Below are 24,821 nucleotides of genomic sequence, written 5' to 3' on the forward strand. Positions count from 1 at the left end.
CTCTAACTTTCCGAGCAGCATCGGGGTGACAAAAATGTTTCGGAAAATGTAGGCCTATATATATTTAGTAAAATTGTCTACCATGGATACAATCAACGTTTTGTTGGAGAGTCAGGTGGCTGAGCGGTTAGGGAGTCGGGCTAGTAATCTGAAGGTTACTGGTTCGATTCCCAGATGACATTGTGTCCTTGGCTCGGGGGGAATGTCCCTGTACTTACTGTAAGTCGCTCTGGATAAGAGCGTCTGCTAAATGACAAAAAAAAAAATGTTGCCAAAGAGAAATTATGAAAAAAAACATAGATCGGGGGCCCCCTCGGGTGCGGGGCCCAGGGTTTTCGGCGCCCCCGCCCTCACCCCCCCTCCGCTACTGGTTAAGGCACATAGAACAGCACCCGGGCCATTTTCAGCCCAACCAATGTTACATACCCTATTCAGAGACCTTAAGGAACGGTGTGAAATACCCTATAAAATCAGTCAATGACCCCTTTAAAACTTATGAAACGCTTATCACTGACATTGTTTTCCAGTAGGATATACACAATAGAAACCTGAAAGAATAATTTCCAAATTCTGAAGCAGCAAACTTGGCAAAACACAAAATTTGTCACTGGAAATATTTTGAGCCATGACTGTAAAGTTCCAACAAGCGCATCAGGGAAGCCCCGACATGGTGTCACAAGCACTTTGGCCCCCAACACCGACACAAATGGGGAGTTTGATCCAAAATGCAGGCAGTCACATGGACGGACATGCCAGGACTTCCCCATGCAGGCTAAAGCTGACCCCCTCTTCTCTACATACAGTAAACCTTCATGTGCTCAAACATTGCTGTATACAGTACTTACCCAATGAAGGTAGCTAAAATAGTTATTTTGTAAGCTTAGAACTGCAGAACACAACAAAAGGTGACGAGTGACACCCCCCCCCCCCAACAATGTGCAGAAGTCCTTTACAATCCCTCCCCCCCTACATCCTCCTCTCATTTAAGGTAAAGGACGCAGCAGGAACTTGTCCCTTTGGAACATGAAATGTTGCCATGAGCATTAGTAGCGGTCTGAAGATCTGCTCCCAAACAGAAGGGAGAGAACCACGGGCACTTCCCTTTCAACCTCGTCCAGTCCACCTTAGTATACAGGATTCTTTGAAAATGAATCTATACAAAAACAATACACCTAAAATAACAGTTAGGAGCAATGCAGTTACCCACTGAGGTAATTATTTTGAGGATATCAGTAATAGCAACTTAAATATAAGGAGAGAGGCATGCAGGGAGGTTGGGCGACTAGGTGGTGATGTGACAGTCTGTGAGTGGTTCACTCCTGACAGGAAGTGACCTGCCAGACGATGATGTGGCTGCGCTCGGCTTTGGTGGGGGCCGGCTGAAGCTTCATGGTGGGTTCTGACACAACGTCCATCTCACCAATGTCATCCCCTGAGGAGGTCCGACAGAGGGTCAGTGAGTGTCACACACATGGACATTCACAGAGGGTGTTTTAGTTTCACACACTGGTCTGTTTTAATAAACTAGTGGGGCCCGACCATTCACTCCCATTCAAAATTGTGTTCTCTCTAACCACTAACCCCTAACGCTAACCGTAACCCTAATGTAATTCGAACACTAACGCCAAAACCTCTAAAACCCCCTGAAAAAAACCATTGGAAGGTATGGGGCCCAGCAAAAGGGCCCCACAAGGTCAAGTTTTTCACTATCCTTGTGAGGACATTTGGTCCCCACAAGGGTAGTTTAAAAAGACCACACAAACACACACCTTCACCTTCTAGTCCCCTAGTACCCCTCTACTAGGGCTGACTCACCCTGTCTGAAGTCTATATAGCCCTCTCCTCCACTCATGACGAGGAAGGTTCTGGCAAGTTCAGAGGTCGTCGTGTCTGACGATTCAGAGGCTGGGTCATCCAATCCAGAATCCCTGGCAGCAACGGGGGGCTGGATCACCTGACCTGGAGCAGGAAGTCAATTGATTGAATTTAACTAAACACTCTTCTTCATACTGTACACTCAGAAAGAAAAAAAACACAGCTCTTCCTTTACTTCAGTCTTACTTCCTCCCGCTAACATTCTTACCTGGCACCGCCGCAAAGAACTTGACTGCGTCTCGGTGACCGTGGAAACAGAGCTGGGCATGGGCCATGGAGCAGTAGGGCACAGCACCGCCTAACGCCGCACTATCAGAGCCCTCCTCGCCGTACACCCGCACCGCACCACCCGGACGGTTGGTCACAATACCGGTTGTTTTGGTGGCTGCAGTCGGAAGAGAGAACAGAATGGTGAGAGTTGTGTTATTACAGACTAGTCATGTTATAAACAAGCATATTGTGCGATGGCTGAAATACGAGTCAATGGGTGCACAATGACACCATAGTTGACTGAGTTTGACCCCCCTCACAGCGCCCTGCACAATGATGACACACTCACACTGTTGTGGAAGGAGGAATAAATGCCAGAGATAAGCTCTGTACTGCAGCAGCAAAAGAGATGGAGGTTTATGGAGAGAGTAGGTTATGCTGTATGGTCAGTAATGGTCATTAAAACGCTGAATGTGGACACCGCTTTAATTAACAAGTGAAGAAGACATTCAATGAGACCAGTGCAGCCTTATAAACGCCAGTTTAGACCAGACTATCCGTGACGGACACACACGAAAAGACACCGACAGCAGCTCGATGCATGCTGAACAGATCGAGTCCCTCTGTGTGTGCGCTCTCTGACCCCTCTAGGCTTGACCAACTCTTTTATGGCGTCTCCAGTAAGATTGTGATCAAGCCCAGGTCCCCTTGTTTACGTAAGCCTAGTGTTACCCAGAGTTCAGATTTGGGTGTAGGCCTCTCTGCACACAAGGAATACTGAACACAGAATAATTCTTATACAGGATAACAGTTACATCTTCAACTTTTCCAACAATAGAGCAGCAAAGGAATAAAGAGTCTTAATGAGAGCCCACCGTTTCCTACTGACAGCTGATGTGTGATGTTGAAAACTGTATGTGGTGCAACCCCATTCATTTTGTCCAAATACCCCAATGACCATGAAAACAGAGGAACACTTTGAAAAACCCACAATCATGAGATGAAGTTTGAGTCTGCCAGTTTACCCAGCCAGACACATTCCTAGTCGTTTAAAGATCCCATGACATGTTGTTATTGGGTACTTTTATATAGGCCTTAGTTGCCCCATATACTGTATCTTAAGTATTTTTCCCGAAATTCAGCCTTGGTGCAGAATTACAGCCACTACGAGCAGTCCCACAATGAGCTTTCCTTAGGACGTGCCGTTTCTGTGTCTGTAGCTTTAAATGCTATGAGGAAGAAAGAGGCGGGGACAACTGCCATGCTTCGGTCGTTTGCAAGACATGATGTCTTGAGGAAAAACCAATATCGCGCTCGCACGGTCGTAGCTAATTTTCTCATTGGTGGGCCAAATTCTCTGTGCGGGCAAAGCAGAGAAAAGGGAGGTAACATTTGGTGACATTTTCAAAACCGAGCGTTGCAGTTTTTATTTTCTCAAAGGCGGAGAAGAATACCCAGGGCTTGGTTTACACCTATCTAAATTTCTTGGCTCTGGGGGACCAAAGGCAGGCTAGGGGAACTCATATTAATGTTAAATAACCTCCTAAAGTGAACATTTCATGGGACCTTTAAGGGGAGGAAGAGGAAGGAGAGGAACATTTACCTTCAGATAGCGGGATGGAGATGATGACACCATTTCCTGTTCCGACCCAGAGGCGAGAGCAGGACACCAGGAGGGCGGTGATCCTGACGAATGAGAACCCCAGCTTCCCCGTACCTGTCATGTGACCGGGAGGGAGGGGTCATAGCCCTGACCTGATATCTGCGTGTACTACAGGCAAAATCTGACCAACTGATTAATCAATCACATTGACCTTCAACTGTATACTAGCAATACTGTTTATGTGTAGAAAACTGATAGTATTCTTAAACTTCATTTCTTAAACTAAGTATAAACTGCTAAAGTACATAACACTTGAAGGAGAGATTTCTTATCCTTTGATTTCTGGCTTTCATTTAGATGAAATGAAAGTATGTAGTTCCTAAAATGTATAATCACGTCAACACTTTTAGGTGTGCTTTCCCTTTAAAGATCCTGTAAAGTAAATTCCATGTTTTGCTTCTAAGTACATTATATACGTGTGAAATGAGTTCCTGAAAGCATATACAAAGCGCTAAAACTTTGTCACACTGAAATGTGGAGTTAAACCGAAGAACAGTTTCTCTTCTGTTTTCAGATCAGGTTTTAATGGGAGAGCCAAAAAATGCCCTATCTACGTCATTTCGCCCTATCTACGTCAGATCACTGAATGGCTCCTCTTGCTGTACTGTTATTGTAGCCTACATCAGCTAGCTAGCTAGCTTCAGGATGTCTCCCACCACCCGCAACTGCATCTTCCCTGGATGCAAGAACTCCAGCTGCGCTGCAACGCCATTTCAGTTCCCTATTGATAATGAAAGGAAAAATAGGTGGATAGATTTGTGAAGAGCCACGTTCATGGAAAGCTTCGGATAAACTCCAACAGCCGCCTCTGCACTGATAATTTCACGGCGGACAGTTTTAACATGGACCAGAGACAGACAGGGTTCACCAACACACGGCTTCTCTTGCAGCGCGGAGCCGTACCGAGCATCGCCCCTCCGGCCGTTCATCCTCCGGTCGCACCTGGACCATCCACCGCCGCCAGCAGTTCATCACTCAGTTCTGTGTGCTTGTTATAATTATACTAGATAACTTTTCCAGAGGTATCTCTGCTATGCGTTAGTGCAAACCGCTAAATTGATATTAGGCTACTCGGTGTAGAATGATGGTATTTTGGTGAAATAGCTACTGTGTTAGAAGTAGCCTAGTTGGAGAGCTCACTGTCTGCTGTCTCTGGTGTCCATTTTTACTGTTACAACTCAGGGGAACATTTCATTTATATGCATCTGTATGTTTCACTCATTGAACAAATACATTCTAATTCTATACGGTTTTGTTCGGCTTGACATAGCGTCCATTATCTTGGTCGGAGGTAGGCACTAGGCAGCGAGGAGCGGAGCTTCAGCTCCTTCAGGCGACACGCCCCCCCAGTCTCAAGCAGAGAAGACTGATGATTTTTTCACGATTTCAAAGCCTAATTTAACATACTTGTCGTGTTATTTTTTTCATTCGAATTTGGATGGGTAGTTAATAACACATTATTCTGTGGTGTGGCAAACTTAAAACTCGTTTCCAGGTCCACTTTACAGGATCTTTAATGGAGAGAGAGGGGCGTACCCAGCATTTTGCTGACGTAGGGCTCTATATCCACATCCTGGAGGTGCTGGTAGGTGTGGGCGTGGAACAGCCTAAGAGTGGAGTCCAGACGGATGGACACCCAGATCCCATCACCCACCCATGCAAGCTGGCGCACCTGGCTCTCCTTACGAGGGTGCGCGTCAAAGGACTTCTACAAACACACAGAGCAAAGAAGAAGAATTACATTTAGTAATTTTGCAGACGCTCTTATCCAGAGCGACTTACAGTAAGTACAGGGACATTCTCCCCGAAGCAAGTAGGGTGAAGTGCCTTGCCCAACTACACAACGTCATTTTGCACAGCTGGGAATTGAACCAACAACCTTCTGATTAATAGCCCGACTCCCTAACCGCTCAGCCTTCTGACCCCCCAAGATATCCATGTTAAACAAGGAAAGAACATTTTTAATGATTGTAAAATTGAACTATTAGCAGGTCCTAAAGAAATCACACAGGCAGAGCGTCAGGATCACAGAGGCCAAAGTGCTTCCCTCCAGAACCAGAATCCGGATTATTGCCAAGTAAATGTACACATACGACAAACTTGCATTGGGAGGTTGGTGCATAACAATAAACATAGTAAGTTGATCTATAATGAAAGAAAAAAAGCAGTAAGCAGTGGGGAACGGGCCTACTATATTCTAAAAATATATATTTTACATTTACATTTAGTCATTTAGCAGATGCTCTTATCCAGAGCGACTTAGAGGAAGTACAGGGACATTCCCCCGGAGGCAAGTAGGGTGAAGTGCCTTGCCCAAGGACACAACATCATTTGGCACGGCCGGCAACCTTCTGAGTAATACCCCGATTCCCTAACCACTCAGCCATTTGACTCCCCACCATTATTATTCCCCACTATTTTAAAAGTAATCTGTTCTAATTTTATTTTATCAATTCATAATTTGACAATCTAAAGGGCAAAGGAAGACCTACACCAGAACTTAATTTTGTGCAGAAAACCAAAGCTTTTGAGAGGCATTTCAACTCTAGCAGTTGAAAAGCAGCAATGCGCTGTAACGTGTTTTTTTCCGATGAGTAATTCGGGTCAGAGGGCCAAGGTTTATCAAGACTATAAAATGTGTACAATAGGACTACCGTATTTTTCAGAAATAAAGCCACGGCTTGTACCCCGATTTTACAGTTTGTTGTGGTTGTATGGCTTATATTTCGAAGCCGCTTATAGCCCGGTTTTAGAAAAAAAAAGTGGCTTTGTCCCAAGATCTCGACAGACCGTGCTGCTAATTTAATGCTCAACACTTAAACGGGGGCTTATTACTTGAAAGAGGAATTATTTACTGTGTCGTCTCAGTTACACTATCTGGGCTTGGAAATACAGTGACTTGCTAAATTAGGCAAATGGCTAGTAGAACATAACATTTTATAATAATTTCAGTAAATCAAACAGCTGCAAGACCCAGTGAAATGTTATATACAGGTAGCAAACTAACGTGAGCTAGCATCGCTAACGACATTGGCTAATTCAACTTCGGTAGGCTATCCTCAGGATTTGCAAGCTAGCTAAACTTATACTATATCTAAAATAGTTTTGTAGACATGACAATGGATTTTGCCACTAAATGAGTGACTTGGTTTTATTTCTGGACATACTATCCACAACCGTAGTGTGTTACACATCGCCTATACTCGTGCATTGCTTGATATTGTAGCAACAATGCTCTTGGTACCCAGAATACCCTGCGGCAAGCTGAAATGCTACTAAGTTAAGGGCATTAGCTTAGTTAGATAAGCATTGTTCAGAGTTCTATTGTTGTGTTTGTTCTGTTTTGATATGTGTAATGCTATGGTCTGTAGTTCAGATAATTTGAGTGTTCACCCTGATTGTGAATGTTGTCTAGTTAGATGGCTATCCAAGCTGTCCAATGTGAAAGTGCTCCTGGGTAAATAAACAGTCATGAGCATTATTCCTTGTCTTCAATTGTCAACGCTAGCCGGCGCTAAAGTATCATTCTTCCCGTATCAAGTGCGGCCTATATTCCAGTGCAGCTTATACTCCGATTTACAAACACAAAGCTCCCATTCTGGTGGGATGCTGCTTATAGAAAATGCGGCTTATTTCCCGAAAAATATGGAATCCATCGGCTGTTACCTCTATCCTCATGGCCTTGGGCTGGATAACGTAGATTTTGTTCCTGTAGCCACACCACACTTTGTCGTGGACCACTGTCATGCAGCGGATGGAGTGGTGCGGCCGGCCCAGGTCCAGCAGGTGGTAGTTGGTCAAGTCCCACTGGCCATCTGTGAAGGGAGAAACACACACAGTGCTGTGAAACCGCCAGCTTCAGGAACAAAATGGCCACTGGAATGTCATCACAAAATGGCAGTTGAACATGGGGTGGGGGGGATATTAAAGTTCTCACCCAGGCCTCTGTGGAAGATAGCTAGTGTTCCATCGGCCAAGGCTACCAGAACTCTTCCTTTGACGTGTCTGTGGAGAGATGTGTGTGGATGAATGCAACGCTGAAGTAATGTCTGTCGTGTTTCAGCTAAACAAACTGCCAGAAAGCTACCTACACTATGTTCAAGATGGAGTCTTTGAGCTTGATGGCGTGGAGACATTTCCTCCACCTGGACACAGACGAGTGGACATAGAGACTAGAGGAGATAAGAGACAGAGAAAAAGAATCAGAATGATAACACAAAAACTGGAGACAGCTAGGGCCTGTTCCATAAAGGCTGCTCAAAAAAGCTGGGATTAAAGTCCTAAACCTGACTTGAATTAACCTAACAAGTCAGTCGGGGCTAAAGAGGTTCCATAAAGGCCAATTCTAGTGCACGCAATCGGACTAATTTGAGTGAGATTCAGATAGTCAAGATAATTGTGGATCCGCCATATTCTTAAGCAGCACGAGGGGTAGAACATGGATCATGTCGATCCAACGCAATTTTCACGGCCACTTGACTTCTCCCCGAAAGAACGTTCTCTTTAAGCCGCGTACTGACAGCTCCCTCATCCACTAACCTCATCAAAATAAAATTACATGCCATGATTGACATGAACAATACGTAGGTTGAGGTACTTTTTTATAGACCTTTACTTCATTGATTACAAAAACCATAGTCCCACTAAACACATTTACATTCACTTTTTTGACATTGTTTTAAACTAGTGCACAATTCCAGTGATGCAGTCGGTGATTAAGATGTCAGTGAAACACACAAAAAGAGATTCCTTGAACTTAGATAGTGCATAGTGCCCGTGATAAAATGGTGGCACACACATAGAGATTCCTGGAATTATAGATAAGGCACATTGCCCGCAATGATGTTGGGGACACACAGTGATTTCTAGAATAATAGATAAATATAGCTGCAAGCAGCGATGTGGGTTCCTCTGCAAAATGGCAAAATATTATAAACATGTACACTATCGAAGATCGAGAGTTGGAAAACAAGAGTGCAAAACTACTTCATGTTTGGCCAACAACAGGCTGAATGGGGATTTGAACTCATGAGCATAAGGTTACAAAGCAGTCTCTCTATCCTCTCTGCTACACACCAACTGTTGAGATATAGAACTGTTTCTTTGAATAGAAAGGGCAGAGTATTAGCTTTGGTCAACATTGGGACAAAGGTTAAGAAACAGTTGACATTTCAAGGTGAAATTGCATGAAATTGTGCATGGTATTTCAGAATGATGTCATCCTGTTTAGCTAAACAGATAATCAAAATTATGACAGGCCAAAAGATAATGGCTGGATTCCAACCTACTACCTTATACTTTACAGATCACCATCCCAGCCCATTGAGCTATTCTCAGTGTTGAATATTATCATGTTCAGTTACTGTGTAAAAAAGTAAGCTGTTTCTCCTGTGGTAAGCGTTGTTAGATTCAGCCAACGTTGAAACTGCTCTAATTCAATCATATTTTCACATACCAAGGTGAAATTGTTTGTGGTACTTCAGAATGATGTCATCCTGTTGAACTGAACAGATAATCAAAATTATGACAGGCCAAAAGACTATGGCTGGATTCCAACCTACGACCTTATACTTTACAGGTCACCATCCCAGCCCATTGAGATATTCTCAGTGCTGAATATTGTCATGTTCAGTTACTGTATAAAACAATAAGCTGTTTCTCCTGTGGTAAGCATTGTAAGATTTGTCCAAAGTTGAAACTGCTTTTACATTTCCTATAAAAACGGGACAACGGAATGACTGGGTTGCTGCTGTAAAGAATAACTTACTCATAGTTTTTTTTAAAAGGTTGTTAGGAGTGCCATAACTTGTCAAATTTAAAATCATGCCTAGCATCAGTGGGGATGTGTCCTGGCTCAGGTTACTGAAATGAATTTGTGCAACAGGCAAGGGATCCACCTGAACAATTAATTTACTTCATTAGAGATAACCATTAGAGTTATCTCTACCATGCGTAGACTACAAGTAGCTAGCTACTGTGGTGAACCTGGCTTGTTTTGCAGTGGTTTACACAGTCTCGCTAAACAGATGATCGGAGTGTTGTGATGGGCTCAAATAAACACGCATTGCTATGTTTTACAACCGGAGGATTTATCGGGAGACTAGAAACCGTTTGGTCAGAATAAAAAATGAAAAACTATGCCTCTGACTGGTATTGAACCTTGATTACCAGCACAACATCTCAGCCAATTGAGCCATTCCCAGGCATGGAATACACAAAGTTCAATAACTGGATAATTTAAAAAAGCTGTTTCTCCAATGGCGAGCATTGTCAGATTTGGTCCAAGTTCAAACAGCTGTAATTCAGTCATATTTTGACATATCAAGGTGAAACTTTGCATGGTATTTCAGAGGCATGTCACCTTAAAGCTTATTAGGTTTGAACCATCCTTCAAAAATACATTTGATTTAGTGACACAAACATATTGAGGCAATGTGGACATTTACATAAATACACCCATTTCAGCCATTTTGTACTTGATTCAATTGCCTTAAGTAACGTTTTTAAATACATCAATGATACATATCTGTACCAAATTTCAAGTCAATTTCACCTTTGGTTCAAGAGAAGAGGAATTTTGAAGGTTTTCCCAAATTATCACAGTACAGGAAAATCCATCATGGCGGACCTTATGGGTCCTTGAGGCTTTTTTGTTCCTCATGAAAAATGAGGCATGCACACCAAGTTTCAGAAGAATTGGAGCAATGGGGTGGAAATGCCATCACTTTGAAAATCGGACTTTTGGGCGTGGCCTGTGGCGCCCCCTATGTTCCGATGTGGCCCATATTTGGTGTGGGGGTACCCACTTGGATGTAGTATCAATGTGCCAAATTAGAAAATTTATACCAGGGACTTTTTGAGATATTGGGGCGCAAGGAGAAGAAAAATAATAATAAGAATACCAACAATAACAATAGGTTCCCTCCTACCGGAGGTGACAGTTCTCAGTGGTTTTGTATCTATATTTCTCAGAACACAATTGAAATTATCTGTCATCTCTGAAGTAACCTACTTGTTCAACCTCCACATCTATTCAAGTCAAATTGCCAATGCTGTGGTAGCCTACATTCATGCAAATGATTATTAGGGGCCAAGCAGCGAAGCTGCGAGGCACCTATTGTTATTGTTAGTATTATTATTAGGGGCCAAGCAGCGAAGCTGCGAGGCACCTATTGTTATTGTTAGTATTATTAGGGGCCAAGCAGCGAAGCTGCGAGGCACCTATTGTTATTGTTAGTATTATTAGGGTTCCTCCGGTAGGAGAACCCTATTGTTATTGGTGGTATTATTATTTTTTACCCATGGGAGTCAATGGCAGCCCCTAGACCAGTACCGTAAAAAGTTGTGAAATTTGGCATGTTGAAACTGCAGACCATTAGTAACTACCATACCAAACATGGGCCATGTGAGACAATAGGTGGCGCTACAGGCCACGCCCCAATATGTCAATTTTCAAATTGATGCCATTTGCAGGCCATAAGTCCCAAAATTCTGAAATTCATTACATATGCCTTATTTCTCATGAGGAATAAAAAAGCCTCAAGAAGCTATAACGGCCACCATATTGGATTTGTCTGTACAATAAAGATTAAGGAAACGCGTTTTTTCCCTACTCCTCCTACATTTTTGGTCGAATTTTCTTCAAAATTGCCATAGATGATATCCAGACTGAGCCTCACAAAAGTTATCGTAGGGATTTCTGATTTTCAAAACCGTTTGTCCGGTAGAGCCAATCAAAATCTGCAACAAAGCAACCAAACAGGACGTTTGGTCAAATCTCAGCAAATCTTTGAGATATCAACACCAAACTTGGTATGTCACGTGGAAGACACTACAACATGTTAACATGTGCAAAGGCAACTTCATACCTCTAAAAATGATTGATATAAAGCAAATTGAATTTATTGCTAATGCTAAAATAATGCTTTACACATCCGCCGGCCAAAAACTGATACTCTGATTCAATCACTAGTTCATATGAAGACTCTTGAGAATGTTGAGTACACAAATCTGAGAAAAAGTTGACTGTAACATGAAAACTCGATTTTTAGTGAATATTTGAAACATGCATGCTTGGCTAATTTCTAGGGCTGTTTCCCCAAATCCTCTCTCCCTTTGCTCCTGTGCGCGCGTGCTCCACATTCTCTCACACACAAGGGGCCAGAGCCCCTTGACACACGCATGCTTTCTTGAAAATGTGTGCTGACCAAGCCCCCACCCTCGTTTTTTAGCCCCTGTTTCATTTCGCTTCCAATCGCAGCTCGCTGTTACGAATACAAATTATTTTTCGGCGGCCATTGTTGTTTCCCGTGTCCCGTGAAAGTCGTCTCCCGTGAAAGCCGTGTTGGAGGCAGCCACTTTCGGTAAGTCCTGGTTTTACACATTTTAAGCTAGAATTAATGATTGGGTTTGTGAAAGTACACTACTCTTGAATTATGGTGAAGGTTTAGCACTTTTAGACTTTATAGATCGTGATTCTGAAGTGACGGAAAACCAAACTCGAAAAGTAGCTACTGTAGCTCTAGCTTTTTTCCTCTGTGTTTTTAATTAGTGAGTCATTTTGCATCTCGGCGAATTGTTCATCAAAAAGGTCGAGGAGAGCAGCCTTTAGGAGAAAAAGCAATTCCCCACAGACCTGTCGGCTCATAATGGTGATTTTTGGCGTGAAAGTCTTTGTAATAAGCCTATGCGGCAGGGAGACTTTTTCAAGGCGAGCCTGTTTCATTCGTCATATGCCCTGAGAAAGCGACCTACGTTAGCCAGGCTAGTTTTGCCAATTTCGGTAAGTCAGGCTATTTAAAGGTCTCTTACAGTCAGAATCACTGTTTACAAGCAAAGGTCGAGCTGGTCTTTTGTCAGATGTGTATATATTGACCAGTTTAGAGGTAAATACTCTTGCCAGAGTCTGGAATCGAACCTGTGTTTTGAGTGACTGCATGGGTCTCCATGACGTCAACACATTTGGATTCAAGTTCAAGTAATGACACTGCATTTCACAGTCAAAACTGAAGTCTGTATCAAGTGTAGATGGGAAAAGCTTCATTTTTCACAACTGACATGGACCCTTTCTTCACTTTGACAGGTCTGGAGGGTCATGCAGAGGCCTGCTCAACAGAGTTCAACAGAGGATGCAACAGACTCGAGGATGGTGAGATCCACACAGACCCCTTGCTGGACTACCCCTCTCTAGCTGGACAGCTTCTCTTCAGCCCTGACCCCAGAACAGCTTGATCCAGCTGGCCTGCCTGCCTGCCTGCCTGCAGGCCCTGCTTGCCCCTGCCTGCCAGCCCTCCAGAGACAGTCACCCCACAGACACAGTAGCTCTGCAGCCTGCTTTTTTGAGGACATTGATGAAAAAGGACAAGCCAGCATTACTTTGATGAAAGTCTAAATGTTTAATCCTTTCCATGTGCCAGTATGCCAAGCTGCTGACTTTGTGTCTTAAGTGATGAAACTAGTTCAAGTGATAGACTTTTGACCTGAATCCAATGATTATTCATCTGAATAAAAACCACTCAAGAGAAGTACTGCTTCTTGGAGCATTTGTGCTCCACATCAGTACATCTCACACATTTGCCTTTGTTTCCATGGGATTCATGGAATTGTTAGTTTCTGCTCCACCATTTCCACCCTAGTGTAATAATAAGTATAATTTAGGACAGCAATTACATTTTTGTGTTATCCTTCCGCATTACACACATTTAGTCAATGTTCTTAAACTCAACCGATTATTGTCATTTTACCATACTGTTCATATTGAACAGACATCAGTGTTTACTTGGAAAGATGACTGTATATTTCCACTTTTGATTTGTATTTCCATCGTAAGTTTGGTCTTTAATTTCATTTGGAAGTGGTATTAAAAGGTCTTACATTTAACTTGTTTATACCTGTAGACACCCTGTGAAGCCCCCACTGCAGAGACAGTTGGTGACAGAGAGGTGCAGACATTAAGTTAAACATGCCTTAAGAATAGAGTAACAAATAGAGACTAAATGTGTAAATGGCTGTTGAAACTGAGTTGGTGCATGTCAGTTTAGGCAAAGGTAACCTTTTAAACCTCTAGGTTTAAAACAAATTCAGATTTGATTGGAACTCTCTTTTATACATTTATAGTTGGATTTGACATTTAATTCATTTAGCAAGTTGTTTAACTCAAACAACCATAACACGGTACATATGGTATACAATGCTGCAGTCAGATTTGGCGAAATTGTTAGCTTGGATGTTATCTTTACATATAGATGGGGTCTTGTTGATGCGCACGCAGCTTCAAGGCAGAAAGACGCGTTCCATTTCACTTTTACTGTACCTACACCTTTAATGTTCCCGCCATCCCCCCATTTCTGAATAAAGTTCGACTGATCTGATTTGTTGATTTCTGTTGCTATGAAAACCAGTTTAGCCAAGCTAACTAACATTGTTTTTAGCTAGCTTGCATTACCATTCAATTGCTAACAAAACATTAGTAAAAATAGCTTGCTAATCGGGCAGAACTTGAACTCGGGCAGGAGACTCTGAGACCTCAGCGCACCACTAGCATCTCGTCATATCACGCAGTCGGAGCACAGCTAGATAATCAGCGTCAGCGCTCTTGGGTACCCAGCATGCAGTGCGGCATGTTAAAAAAACAACAGCTACGCAAGGGATTTCAGTTGTTGTGTTCGTTCAGTTAGATGTTTGTAATGTTATTGGCCGGGTTTCCCAGATTCGTTAAGAAGCTCTTAACGCTAAGAGCTTCTTAGGAGCGTTCTAAGAGCGTTCTAGAGCGTTCTTAGAACGCTCTTAAGAAGCTCTTAGCGTTAAGAGCTTCTTAACGAATCTGGGAAACCCGGCCATTGTTTGTTAGTTAATATAATCTTGTTGGTCACCTTGAGTGTGCATGCTGTGTAGTTTAATGGGAACAGAGAGTCGGCCATTTTACTATCACAGGCTATACTTGCAAGGAGCTGAACGTGGGCTGTGCCCTAGACCAGACCAATTGCCTATGAGGCTAATCTTGATTCTGGATTGACTGAGATTCTGGAAAGAGATCTACTCAAGAAGAGAGTCAATATCTGTGGTTTTCAAGCCATCTTTGAGAAAGTTTGAAAACAATGTTGCGGTTAATATGTTTTGATTGTGGGAGGCAACTTTTGGACTACACCTAAACCTCATGCGGCCACCGCACCACCCGCACTGGCAAAGAGGGAAACAGCATGGATGGGGAAAGTGTGTGGGCAGAGCAAGCAGTAGTAGTACATAAACTACACACGTCCTTTACTAAAGTGTATTCTGACTTTCATAAAGTTATTGTTGTAATCAAAGCTTTTAAAGAATGGATCTCTGCATGATGGGCCTGACCAGAGCACAGGTGGCCTGACAGAACACGCTTCAAAGTTGTCACTTTCAAAAGGGTGGCATTTTAACCCTGTCAGTCCAAAATGTCTAAAAGTTGGTACGCATGCCTTATTGCCAATGGGGAACAAAGAAGTCTCAAGAACCCATAATGTCGGCAGCATGGATATTTCTCTACAGTGACAATTTGTGAAGAATTTCAAAAAATGACTTCAAATCAGCCATTGATCCAATTGTATTGAAATGTTGTGTACATGTATGAAATACATGTCTGTGTCATGTCAATTTTGTAATGGTTTGCAATGCTGAGGAGGAACCCGCCATTGCTGCCTGCAGCTATATTTAGGGTTCCTCCGGTAGGAGAACCCTATTGTTATTGGTGGTATTATTATTTTTTACCCATGGGAGTCAATGGCAGCCCCTAGACCAGTACCGTAAAAAGTTGTGAAATTTGGCATGTTGAAACTGCAGACCATTAGTAACTACCATACCAAACATGGGCCATGTGAGACAATAGGTGGCGCTACAGGCCACGCCCCAATATGTCAATTTTCAAATTGATGCCATTTGCAGGCCATAAGTCCCAAAATTCTGAAATTCATTACATATGCCTTATTTCTCATGAGGAATAAAAAAGCCTCAAGAAGCTATAACGGCCACCATATTGGATTTGTCTGTACAATAAAGATTAAGGAAACGCGTTTTTTCCCTACTCCTCCTACATTTTTGGTCGAATTTTCTTCAAAATTGCCATAGATGATATCCAGACTGAGCCTCACAAAAGTTATCGTAGGGATTTCTGATTTTCAAAACCGTTTGTCCGGTAGAGCCAATCAAAATCTGCAACAAAGCAACCAAACAGGACGTTTGGTCAAATCTCAGCAAATCTTTGAGATATCAACACCAAACTTGGTATGTCACGTGGAAGACACTACAACATGTTAACATGTGCAAAGGCAACTTCATACCTCTAAAAATGATTGATATAAAGCAAATTGAATTTATTGCTAATGCTAAAATAATGCTTTACACATCCGCCGGCCAAAAACTGATACTCTGATTCAATCACTAGTTCATATGAAGACTCTTGAGAATGTTGAGTACACAAATCTGAGAAAAAGTTGACTGTAACATGAAAACTCGATTTTTAGTGAATATTTGAAACATGCATGCTTGGCTAATTTCTAGGGCTGTTTCCCCAAATCCTTTCTCCCTTTGCTCCTGTGCGCGCGTGCTCCACATTCTCTCACACACAAGGGGCCAGAGCCCCTTGACACACGCATGCTTTCTTGAAAATGTGTGCTGACCAAGCCCCCACCCTCGTTTTTTAGCCCCTGTTTCATTTCGCTTCCAATCGCAGCTCGCTGTTACGAATACAAATTATTTTTCGGCGGCCATTGTTGTTTCCCGTGTCCCGTGAAAGTCGTCTCCCGTGAAAGCCGTGTTGGAGGCAGCCACTTTCGGTAAGTCCTGGTTTTACACATTTTAAGCTAGAATTAATGATTGGGTTTGTGAAAGTACACTACTCTTGAATTATGGTGAAGGTTTAGCACTTTTAGACTTTATAGATCGTGATTCTGAAGTGACGGAAAACCAAACTCGAAAAGTAGCTACTGTAGCTCTAGCTTTTTTCCTCTGTGTTTTTAATTAGTGAGTCATTTTGCATCTCGGCGAATTGTTCATCAAAAAGGTCGAGGAGAGCAGCCTTTAGGAGAAAAAGCAATTCCCCACAGACCTGTCGGCTCATAATGGTGATTTTTGGCGTGAAAGTCTTTGTAATAAGCCTATGCGGCAGGGAGACTTTTTCAAGGCGAGCCTGTTTCATTCGTCATATGCCCTGAGAAAGCGACCTACGTTAGCCAGGCTAGTTTTGCCAATTTCGGTAAGTCAGGCTATTTAAAGGTCTCTTACAGTCAGAATCACTGTTTACAAGCAAAGGTCGAGCTGGTCTTTTGTCAGATGTGTATATATTGACCAGTTTAGAGGTAAATACTCTTGCCAGAGTCTGGAATCGAACCTGTGTTTTGAGTGACTGCATGGGTCTCCATGACGTCAACACATTTGGATTCAAGTTCAAGTAATGACACTGCATTTCACAGTCAAAACTGAAGTCTGTATCAAGTGTAGATGGGAAAAGCTTCATTTTTCACAACTGACATGGACCCTTTCTTCACTTTGACAGGTCTGGAGGGTCATGCAGAGGCCTGCTCAACAGAGTTCAACAGAGGATGCAACAGACTCGAGGATGGTGAGATCCACACAGACCCCTTGCTGGACTACCCCTCTCTAGCTGGACAGCTTCTCTTCAGCCCTGACCCCAGAACAGCTTGATCCAGCTGGCCTGCCTGCCTGCCTGCCTGCAGGCCCTGCTTGCCCCTGCCTGCCAGCCCTCCAGAGACAGTCACCCCACAGACACAGTAGCTCTGCAGCCTGCTTTTTTGAGGACATTGATGAAAAAGGACAAGCCAGCATTACTTTGATGAAAGTCTAAATGTTTAATCCTTTCCATGTGCCAGTATGCCAAGCTGCTGACTTTGTGTCTTAAGTGATGAAACTAGTTCAAGTGATAGACTTTTGACCTGAATCCAATGATTATTCATCTGAATAAAAACCACTCAAGAAAAGTACTGCTTCTTGGAGCATTTGTGCTCCACATCAGTACATCTCACACATTTGCCTTTGTTTCCATGGGATTCATTGAATTGTTAGTTTCTGCTCCACCATTTCCACCCTAGTGTAATAATAAGTATAATTTAGGACAGCAATTACATTTTTGTGTTATCCTTCCGCATTACACACATTTAGTCAATGTTCTTAAACTCAACCGATTATTGTCATTTTACCATACTGTTCATATTGAACAGACATCAGTGTTTACTTGGAAAGATGACTGTATATTTCCACTTTTGATTTGTATTTCCATCGTAAGTTTGGTCTTTAATTTCATTTGGAAGTGGTATTAAAAGGTCTTACATTTAACTTGTTTATACCTGTAGACACCCTGTGAAGCCCCCACTGCAGAGACAGTTGGTGACAGAGAGGTGCAGACATTAAGTTAAACATGCCTTAACCCTCGTGCTGCCTTCGGGTCACATGACCCAAAGGTTCATAACGAACCATCGTTGTGTTTACCCAATTTTACCCAATACAAAAACAAATTAAAATAATTTTCTTTCAACCTTTGCAATGTGGGGGGTCTGAGACAGCCCAACGGTTAAAAGAAAATGCTTCACTTTGTCTTTGTATGCGGTAAATCTGTCGCAATACGACGGTGGGTCACAATGACTGATGGGTCAGAATGACCCGAAGATAACACAAGGGTTAAGAATAGAGTAACAAATAGAGACTAAATGTGTAAATGGCTGTTGAAACTGAGTTGGTGCATGTCAGTTTAGGCAAAGGTAACCTTTTAAACCTCTAGGTTTAAAACAAATTCAGATTTGATTGGAACTCTCTTTTATACATTTATAGTTGGATTTGACATTTAATTCATTTAGCAAGTTGTTTAACTCAAACAACCATAACACGGTACATATGGTATACAATGCTGCAGTCAGATTTGGCGAAATTGTTAGCTTGGATGTTATCTTTACATATAGATGGGGTCTTGTTGATGCGCACGCAGCTTCAAGGCAGAAAGACGCGTTCCATTTCACTTTTACTGTACCTACACCTTTAATGTTCCCGCCATCCCCCCATTTCTGAATAAAGTTCGACTGATCTGATTTGTTGATTTCTGTTGCTATGAAAACCAGTTTAGCCAAGCTAACTAACATTGTTTTTAGCTAGCTTGCATTACCATTCAATTGCTAACAAAACATTAGTAAAAATAGCTTGCTAATCGGGCAGAACTTGAACTCGGGCAGGAGACTCTGAGACCTCAGCGCACCACTAGCATCTCGTCATATCACGCAGTCGGAGCACAGCTAGATAATCAGCGTCAGCGCTCTTGGGTACCCAGCATGCAGTGCGGCATGTTAAAAAAACAACAGCTACGCAAGGGATTTCAGTTGTTGTGTTCGTTCAGTTAGATGTTTGTAATGTTATTGGCCGGGTTTCCCAGATTCGTTAAGAAGCTCTTAACGCTAAGAGCTTCTTAGGAGCGTTCTAAGAGCGTTCTAGAGCGTTCTTAGAACGCTCTTAAGAAGCTCTTAGCGTTAAGAGCTTCTTAACGAATCTGGGAAACCCGGCCATTGTTTGTTAGTTAATATAATCTTGTTGGTCACCTTGAGTGTGCATGCTGTGTAGTTTAATGGGAACAGAGAGTCGGCCATTTTACTATCACAGGCTATACTTGCAAGGAGCTGAACGTGGGCTGTGCCCTAGACCAGACCAATTGCCTATGAGGCTAATCTTGATTCTGGATTGACTGAGATTCTGGAAAGAGATCTACTCAAGAAGAGAGTCAATATCTGTGGTTTTCAAGCCATCTTTGAGAAAGTTTGAAAACAATGTTGCGGTTAATATGTTTTGATTGTGGGAGGCAACTTTTGGACTACACCTAAACCTCATGCGGCCACCGCACCACCCGCACTGGCAAAGAGGGAAACAGCATGGATGGGGAAAGTGTGTGGGCAGAGCAAGCAGTAGTAGTACATAAACTACACACGTCCTTTACTAAAGTGTATTCTGACTTTCATAAAGTTATTGTTGTAATCAAAGCTTTTAAAGAATGGATCTCTGCATGATGGGCCTGACCAGAGCACAGGTGGCCTGACAGAACACGCTTCAAAGTTGTCACTTTCAAAAGGGTGGCATTTTAACCCTGTCAGTCCAAAATGTCTAAAAGTTGGTACGCATGCCTTATTGCCAATGGGGAACAAAGAAGTCTCAAGAACCCATAATGTCGGCAGCATGGATATTTCTCTACAGTGACAATTTGTGAAGAATTTCAAAAAATGACTTCAAATCAGCCATTGATCCAATTGTATTGAAATGTTGTGTACATGTATGAAATACATGTCTGTGTCATGTCAATTTTGTAATGGTTTGCAATGCTGAGGAGGAACCCGCCATTGCTGCCTGCAGCTATATTTAGGGTTCCTCCGGTAGGAGAACCCTATTGTTATTGGTGGTATTATTATTTTTTACCCATGGGAGTCAATGGCAGCCCCTAGACCAGTACCGTAAAAAGTTGTGAAATTTGGCATGTTGAAACTGCAGACCATTAGTAACTACCATACCAAACATGGGCCATGTGAGACAATAGGTGGCGCTACAGGCCACGCCCCAATATGTCAATTTTCAAATTGATGCCATTTGCAGGCCATAAGTCCCAAAATTCTGAAATTCATTACATATGCCTTATTTCTCATGAGGAATAAAAAAGCCTCAAGAAGCTATAACGGCCACCATATTGGATTTGTCTGTACAATAAAGATTAAGGAAACGCGTTTTTTCCCTACTCCTCCTACATTTTTGGTCGAATTTTCTTCAAAATTGCCATAGATGATATCCAGACTGAGCCTCACAAAAGTTATCGTAGGGATTTCTGATTTTCAAAACCGTTTGTCCGGTAGAGCCAATCAAAATCTGCAACAAAGCAACCAAACAGGACGTTTGGTCAAATCTCAGCAAATCTTTGAGATATCAACACCAAACTTGGTATGTCACGTGGAAGACACTACAACATGTTAACATGTGCAAAGGCAACTTCATACCTCTAAAAATGATTGATATAAAGCAAATTGAATTTATTGCTAATGCTAAAATAATGCTTTACACATCCGCCGGCCAAAAACTGATACTCTGATTCAATCACTAGTTCATATGAAGACTCTTGAGAATGTTGAGTACACAAATCTGAGAAAAAGTTGACTGTAACATGAAAACTCGATTTTTAGTGAATATTTGAAACATGCATGCTTGGCTAATTTCTAGGGCTGTTTCCCCAAATCCTTTCTCCCTTTGCTCCTGTGCGCGCGTGCTCCACATTCTCTCACACACAAGGGGCCAGAGCCCCTTGACACACGCATGCTTTCTTGAAAATGTGTGCTGACCAAGCCCCCACCCTCGTTTTTTAGCCCCTGTTTCATTTCGCTTCCAATCGCAGCTCGCTGTTACGAATACAAATTATTTTTCGGCGGCCATTGTTGTTTCCCGTGTCCCGTGAAAGTCGTCTCCCGTGAAAGCCGTGTTGGAGGCAGCCACTTTCGGTAAGTCCTGGTTTTACACATTTTAAGCTAGAATTAATGATTGGGTTTGTGAAAGTACACTACTCTTGAATTATGGTGAAGGTTTAGCACTTTTAGACTTTATAGATCGTGATTCTGAAGTGACGGAAAACCAAACTCGAAAAGTAGCTACTGTAGCTCTAGCTTTTTTCCTCTGTGTTTTTAATTAGTGAGTCATTTTGCATCTCGGCGAATTGTTCATCAAAAAGGTCGAGGAGAGCAGCCTTTAGGAGAAAAAGCAATTCCCCACAGACCTGTCGGCTCATAATGGTGATTTTTGGCGTGAAAGTCTTTGTAATAAGCCTATGCGGCAGGGAGACTTTTTCAAGGCGAGCCTGTTTCATTCGTCATATGCCCTGAGAAAGCGACCTACGTTAGCCAGGCTAGTTTTGCCAATTTCGGTAAGTCAGGCTATTTAAAGGTCTCTTACAGTCAGAATCACTGTTTACAAGCAAAGGTCGAGCTGGTCTTTTGTCAGATGTGTATATATTGACCAGTTTAGAGGTAAATACTCTTGCCAGAGTCTGGAATCGAACCTGTGTTTTGAGTGACTGCATGGGTCTCCATGACGTCAACACATTTGGATTCAAGTTCAAGTAATGACACTGCATTTCACAGTCAAAACTGAAGTCTGTATCAAGTGTAGATGGGAAAAGCTTCATTTTTCACAACTGACATGGACCCTTTCTTCACTTTGACAGGTCTGGAGGGTCATGCAGAGGCCTGCTCAACAGAGTTCAACAGAGGATGCAACAGACTCGAGGATGGTGAGATCCACACAGACCCCTTGCTGGACTACCCCTCTCTAGCTGGACAGCTTCTCTTCAGCCCTGACCCCAGAACAGCTTGATCCAGCTGGCCTGCCTGCCTGCCTGCCTGCAGGCCCTGCTTGCCCCTGCCTGCCAGCCCTCCAGAGACAGTCACCCCACAGACACAGTAGCTCTGCAGCCTGCTTTTTTGAGGACATTGATGAAAAAGGACAAGCCAGCATTACTTTGATGAAAGTCTAAATGTTTAATCCTTTCCATGTGCCAGTATGCCAAGCTGCTGACTTTGTGTCTTAAGTGATGAAACTAGTTCAAGTGATAGACTTTTGACCTGAATCCAATGATTATTCATCTGAATAAAAACCACTCAAGAAAAGTACTGCTTCTTGGAGCATTTGTGCTCCACATCAGTACATCTCACACATTTGCCTTTGTTTCCATGGGATTCATTGAATTGTTAGTTTCTGCTCCACCATTTCCACCCTAGTGTAATAATAAGTATAATTTAGGACAGCAATTACATTTTTGTGTTATCCTTCCGCATTACACACATTTAGTCAATGTTCTTAAACTCAACCGATTATTGTCATTTTACCATACTGTTCATATTGAACAGACATCAGTGTTTACTTGGAAAGATGACTGTATATTTCCACTTTTGATTTGTATTTCCATCGTAAGTTTGGTCTTTAATTTCATTTGGAAGTGGTATTAAAAGGTCTTACATTTAACTTGTTTATACCTGTAGACACCCTGTGAAGCCCCCACTGCAGAGACAGTTGGTGACAGAGAGGTGCAGACATTAAGTTAAACATGCCTTAACCCTCGTGCTGCCTTCGGGTCACATGACCCAAAGGTTCATAACGAACCATCGTTGTGTTTACCCAATTTTACCCAATACAAAAACAAATTAAAATAATTTTCTTTCAACCTTTGCAATGTGGGGGGTCTGAGACAGCCCAACGGTTAAAAGAAAATGCTTCACTTTGTCTTTGTATGCGGTAAATCTGTCGCAATACGACGGTGGGTCACAATGACTGATGGGTCAGAATGACCCGAAGATAACACAAGGGTTAAGAATAGAGTAACAAATAGAGACTAAATGTGTAAATGGCTGTTGAAACTGAGTTGGTGCATGTCAGTTTAGGCAAAGGTAACCTTTTAAACCTCTAGGTTTAAAACAAATTCAGATTTGATTGGAACTCTCTTTTATACATTTATAGTTGGATTTGACATTTAATTCATTTAGCAAGTTGTTTAACTCAAACAACCATAACACGGTACATATGGTATACAATGCTGCAGTCAGATTTGGCGAAATTGTTAGCTTGGATGTTATCTTTACATATAGATGGGGTCTTGTTGATGCGCACGCAGCTTCAAGGCAGAAAGACGCGTTCCATTTCACTTTTACTGTACCTACACCTTTAATGTTCCCGCCATCCCCCCATTTCTGAATAAAGTTCGACTGATCTGATTTGTTGATTTCTGTTGCTATGAAAACCAGTTTAGCCAAGCTAACTAACATTGTTTTTAGCTAGCTTGCATTACCATTCAATTGCTAACAAAACATTAGTAAAAATAGCTTGCTAATCGGGCAGAACTTGAACTCGGGCAGGAGACTCTGAGACCTCAGCGCACCACTAGCATCTCGTCATATCACGCAGTCGGAGCACAGCTAGATAATCAGCGTCAGCGCTCTTGGGTACCCAGCATGCAGTGCGGCATGTTAAAAAAACAACAGCTACGCAAGGGATTTCAGTTGTTGTGTTCGTTCAGTTAGATGTTTGTAATGTTATTGGCCGGGTTTCCCAGATTCGTTAAGAAGCTCTTAACGCTAAGAGCTTCTTAGGAGCGTTCTAAGAGCGTTCTAGAGCGTTCTTAGAACGCTCTTAAGAAGCTCTTAGCGTTAAGAGCTTCTTAACGAATCTGGGAAACCCGGCCATTGTTTGTTAGTTAATATAATCTTGTTGGTCACCTTGAGTGTGCATGCTGTGTAGTTTAATGGGAACAGAGAGTCGGCCATTTTACTATCACAGGCTATACTTGCAAGGAGCTGAACGTGGGCTGTGCCCTAGACCAGACCAATTGCCTATGAGGCTAATCTTGATTCTGGATTGACTGAGATTCTGGAAAGAGATCTACTCAAGAAGAGAGTCAATATCTGTGGTTTTCAAGCCATCTTTGAGAAAGTTTGAAAACAATGTTGCGGTTAATATGTTTTGATTGTGGGAGGCAACTTTTGGACTACACCTAAACCTCATGCGGCCACCGCACCACCCGCACTGGCAAAGAGGGAAACAGCATGGATGGGGAAAGTGTGTGGGCAGAGCAAGCAGTAGTAGTACATAAACTACACACGTCCTTTACTAAAGTGTATTCTGACTTTCATAAAGTTATTGTTGTAATCAAAGCTTTTAAAGAATGGATCTCTGCATGATGGGCCTGACCAGAGCACAGGTGGCCTGACAGAACACGCTTCAAAGTTGTCACTTTCAAAAGGGTGGCATTTTAACCCTGTCAGTCCAAAATGTCTAAAAGTTGGTACGCATGCCTTATTGCCAATGGGGAACAAAGAAGTCTCAAGAACCCATAATGTCGGCAGCATGGATATTTCTCTACAGTGACAATTTGTGAAGAATTTCAAAAAATGACTTCAAATCAGCCATTGATCCAATTGTATTGAAATGTTGTGTACATGTATGAAATACATGTCTGTGTCATGTCAATTTTGTAATGGTTTGCAATGCTGAGGAGGAACCCGCCATTGCTGCCTGCAGCTATATTTAGGGTTCC

General features: G+C 42.4%; 1 protein-coding gene across 9 annotated transcripts in view; it reads right to left on the bottom strand.

The window, feature by feature from the left end:
* Window positions 1–377: 377 nt before the first annotated feature.
* spag9a (sperm associated antigen 9a) overlaps window positions 378–24,821 on the bottom strand; it is a 161,779-nt gene continuing 137,335 nt past the window's right edge. For all 9 annotated transcript variants that reach the window (XM_062453359.1, XM_062453378.1, XM_062453321.1 and 6 more), the window contains 8 exons: window positions 7,840–7,920; window positions 7,686–7,753; window positions 7,415–7,563; window positions 5,285–5,456; window positions 3,689–3,802; window positions 2,084–2,260; window positions 1,816–1,959; window positions 378–1,432 (listed from right to left, as the gene is read on the bottom strand). In XM_062453359.1, the coding sequence (XP_062309343.1) occupies window positions 1,314–1,432; window positions 1,816–1,959; window positions 2,084–2,260; window positions 3,689–3,802; window positions 5,285–5,456; window positions 7,415–7,563; window positions 7,686–7,753; window positions 7,840–7,920 (1,024 nt within the window). In that variant the 3' untranslated portion in view covers window positions 378–1,313. The remainder of the gene's footprint in view (window positions 1,433–1,815; window positions 1,960–2,083; window positions 2,261–3,688; window positions 3,803–5,284; window positions 5,457–7,414; window positions 7,564–7,685; window positions 7,754–7,839; window positions 7,921–24,821) is intronic.

Source organism: Osmerus eperlanus, chromosome 2, assembly GCF_963692335.1.
Source record: "Osmerus eperlanus chromosome 2, fOsmEpe2.1, whole genome shotgun sequence".
NCBI lineage: Eukaryota > Metazoa > Chordata > Actinopteri > Osmeriformes > Osmeridae > Osmerus > Osmerus eperlanus.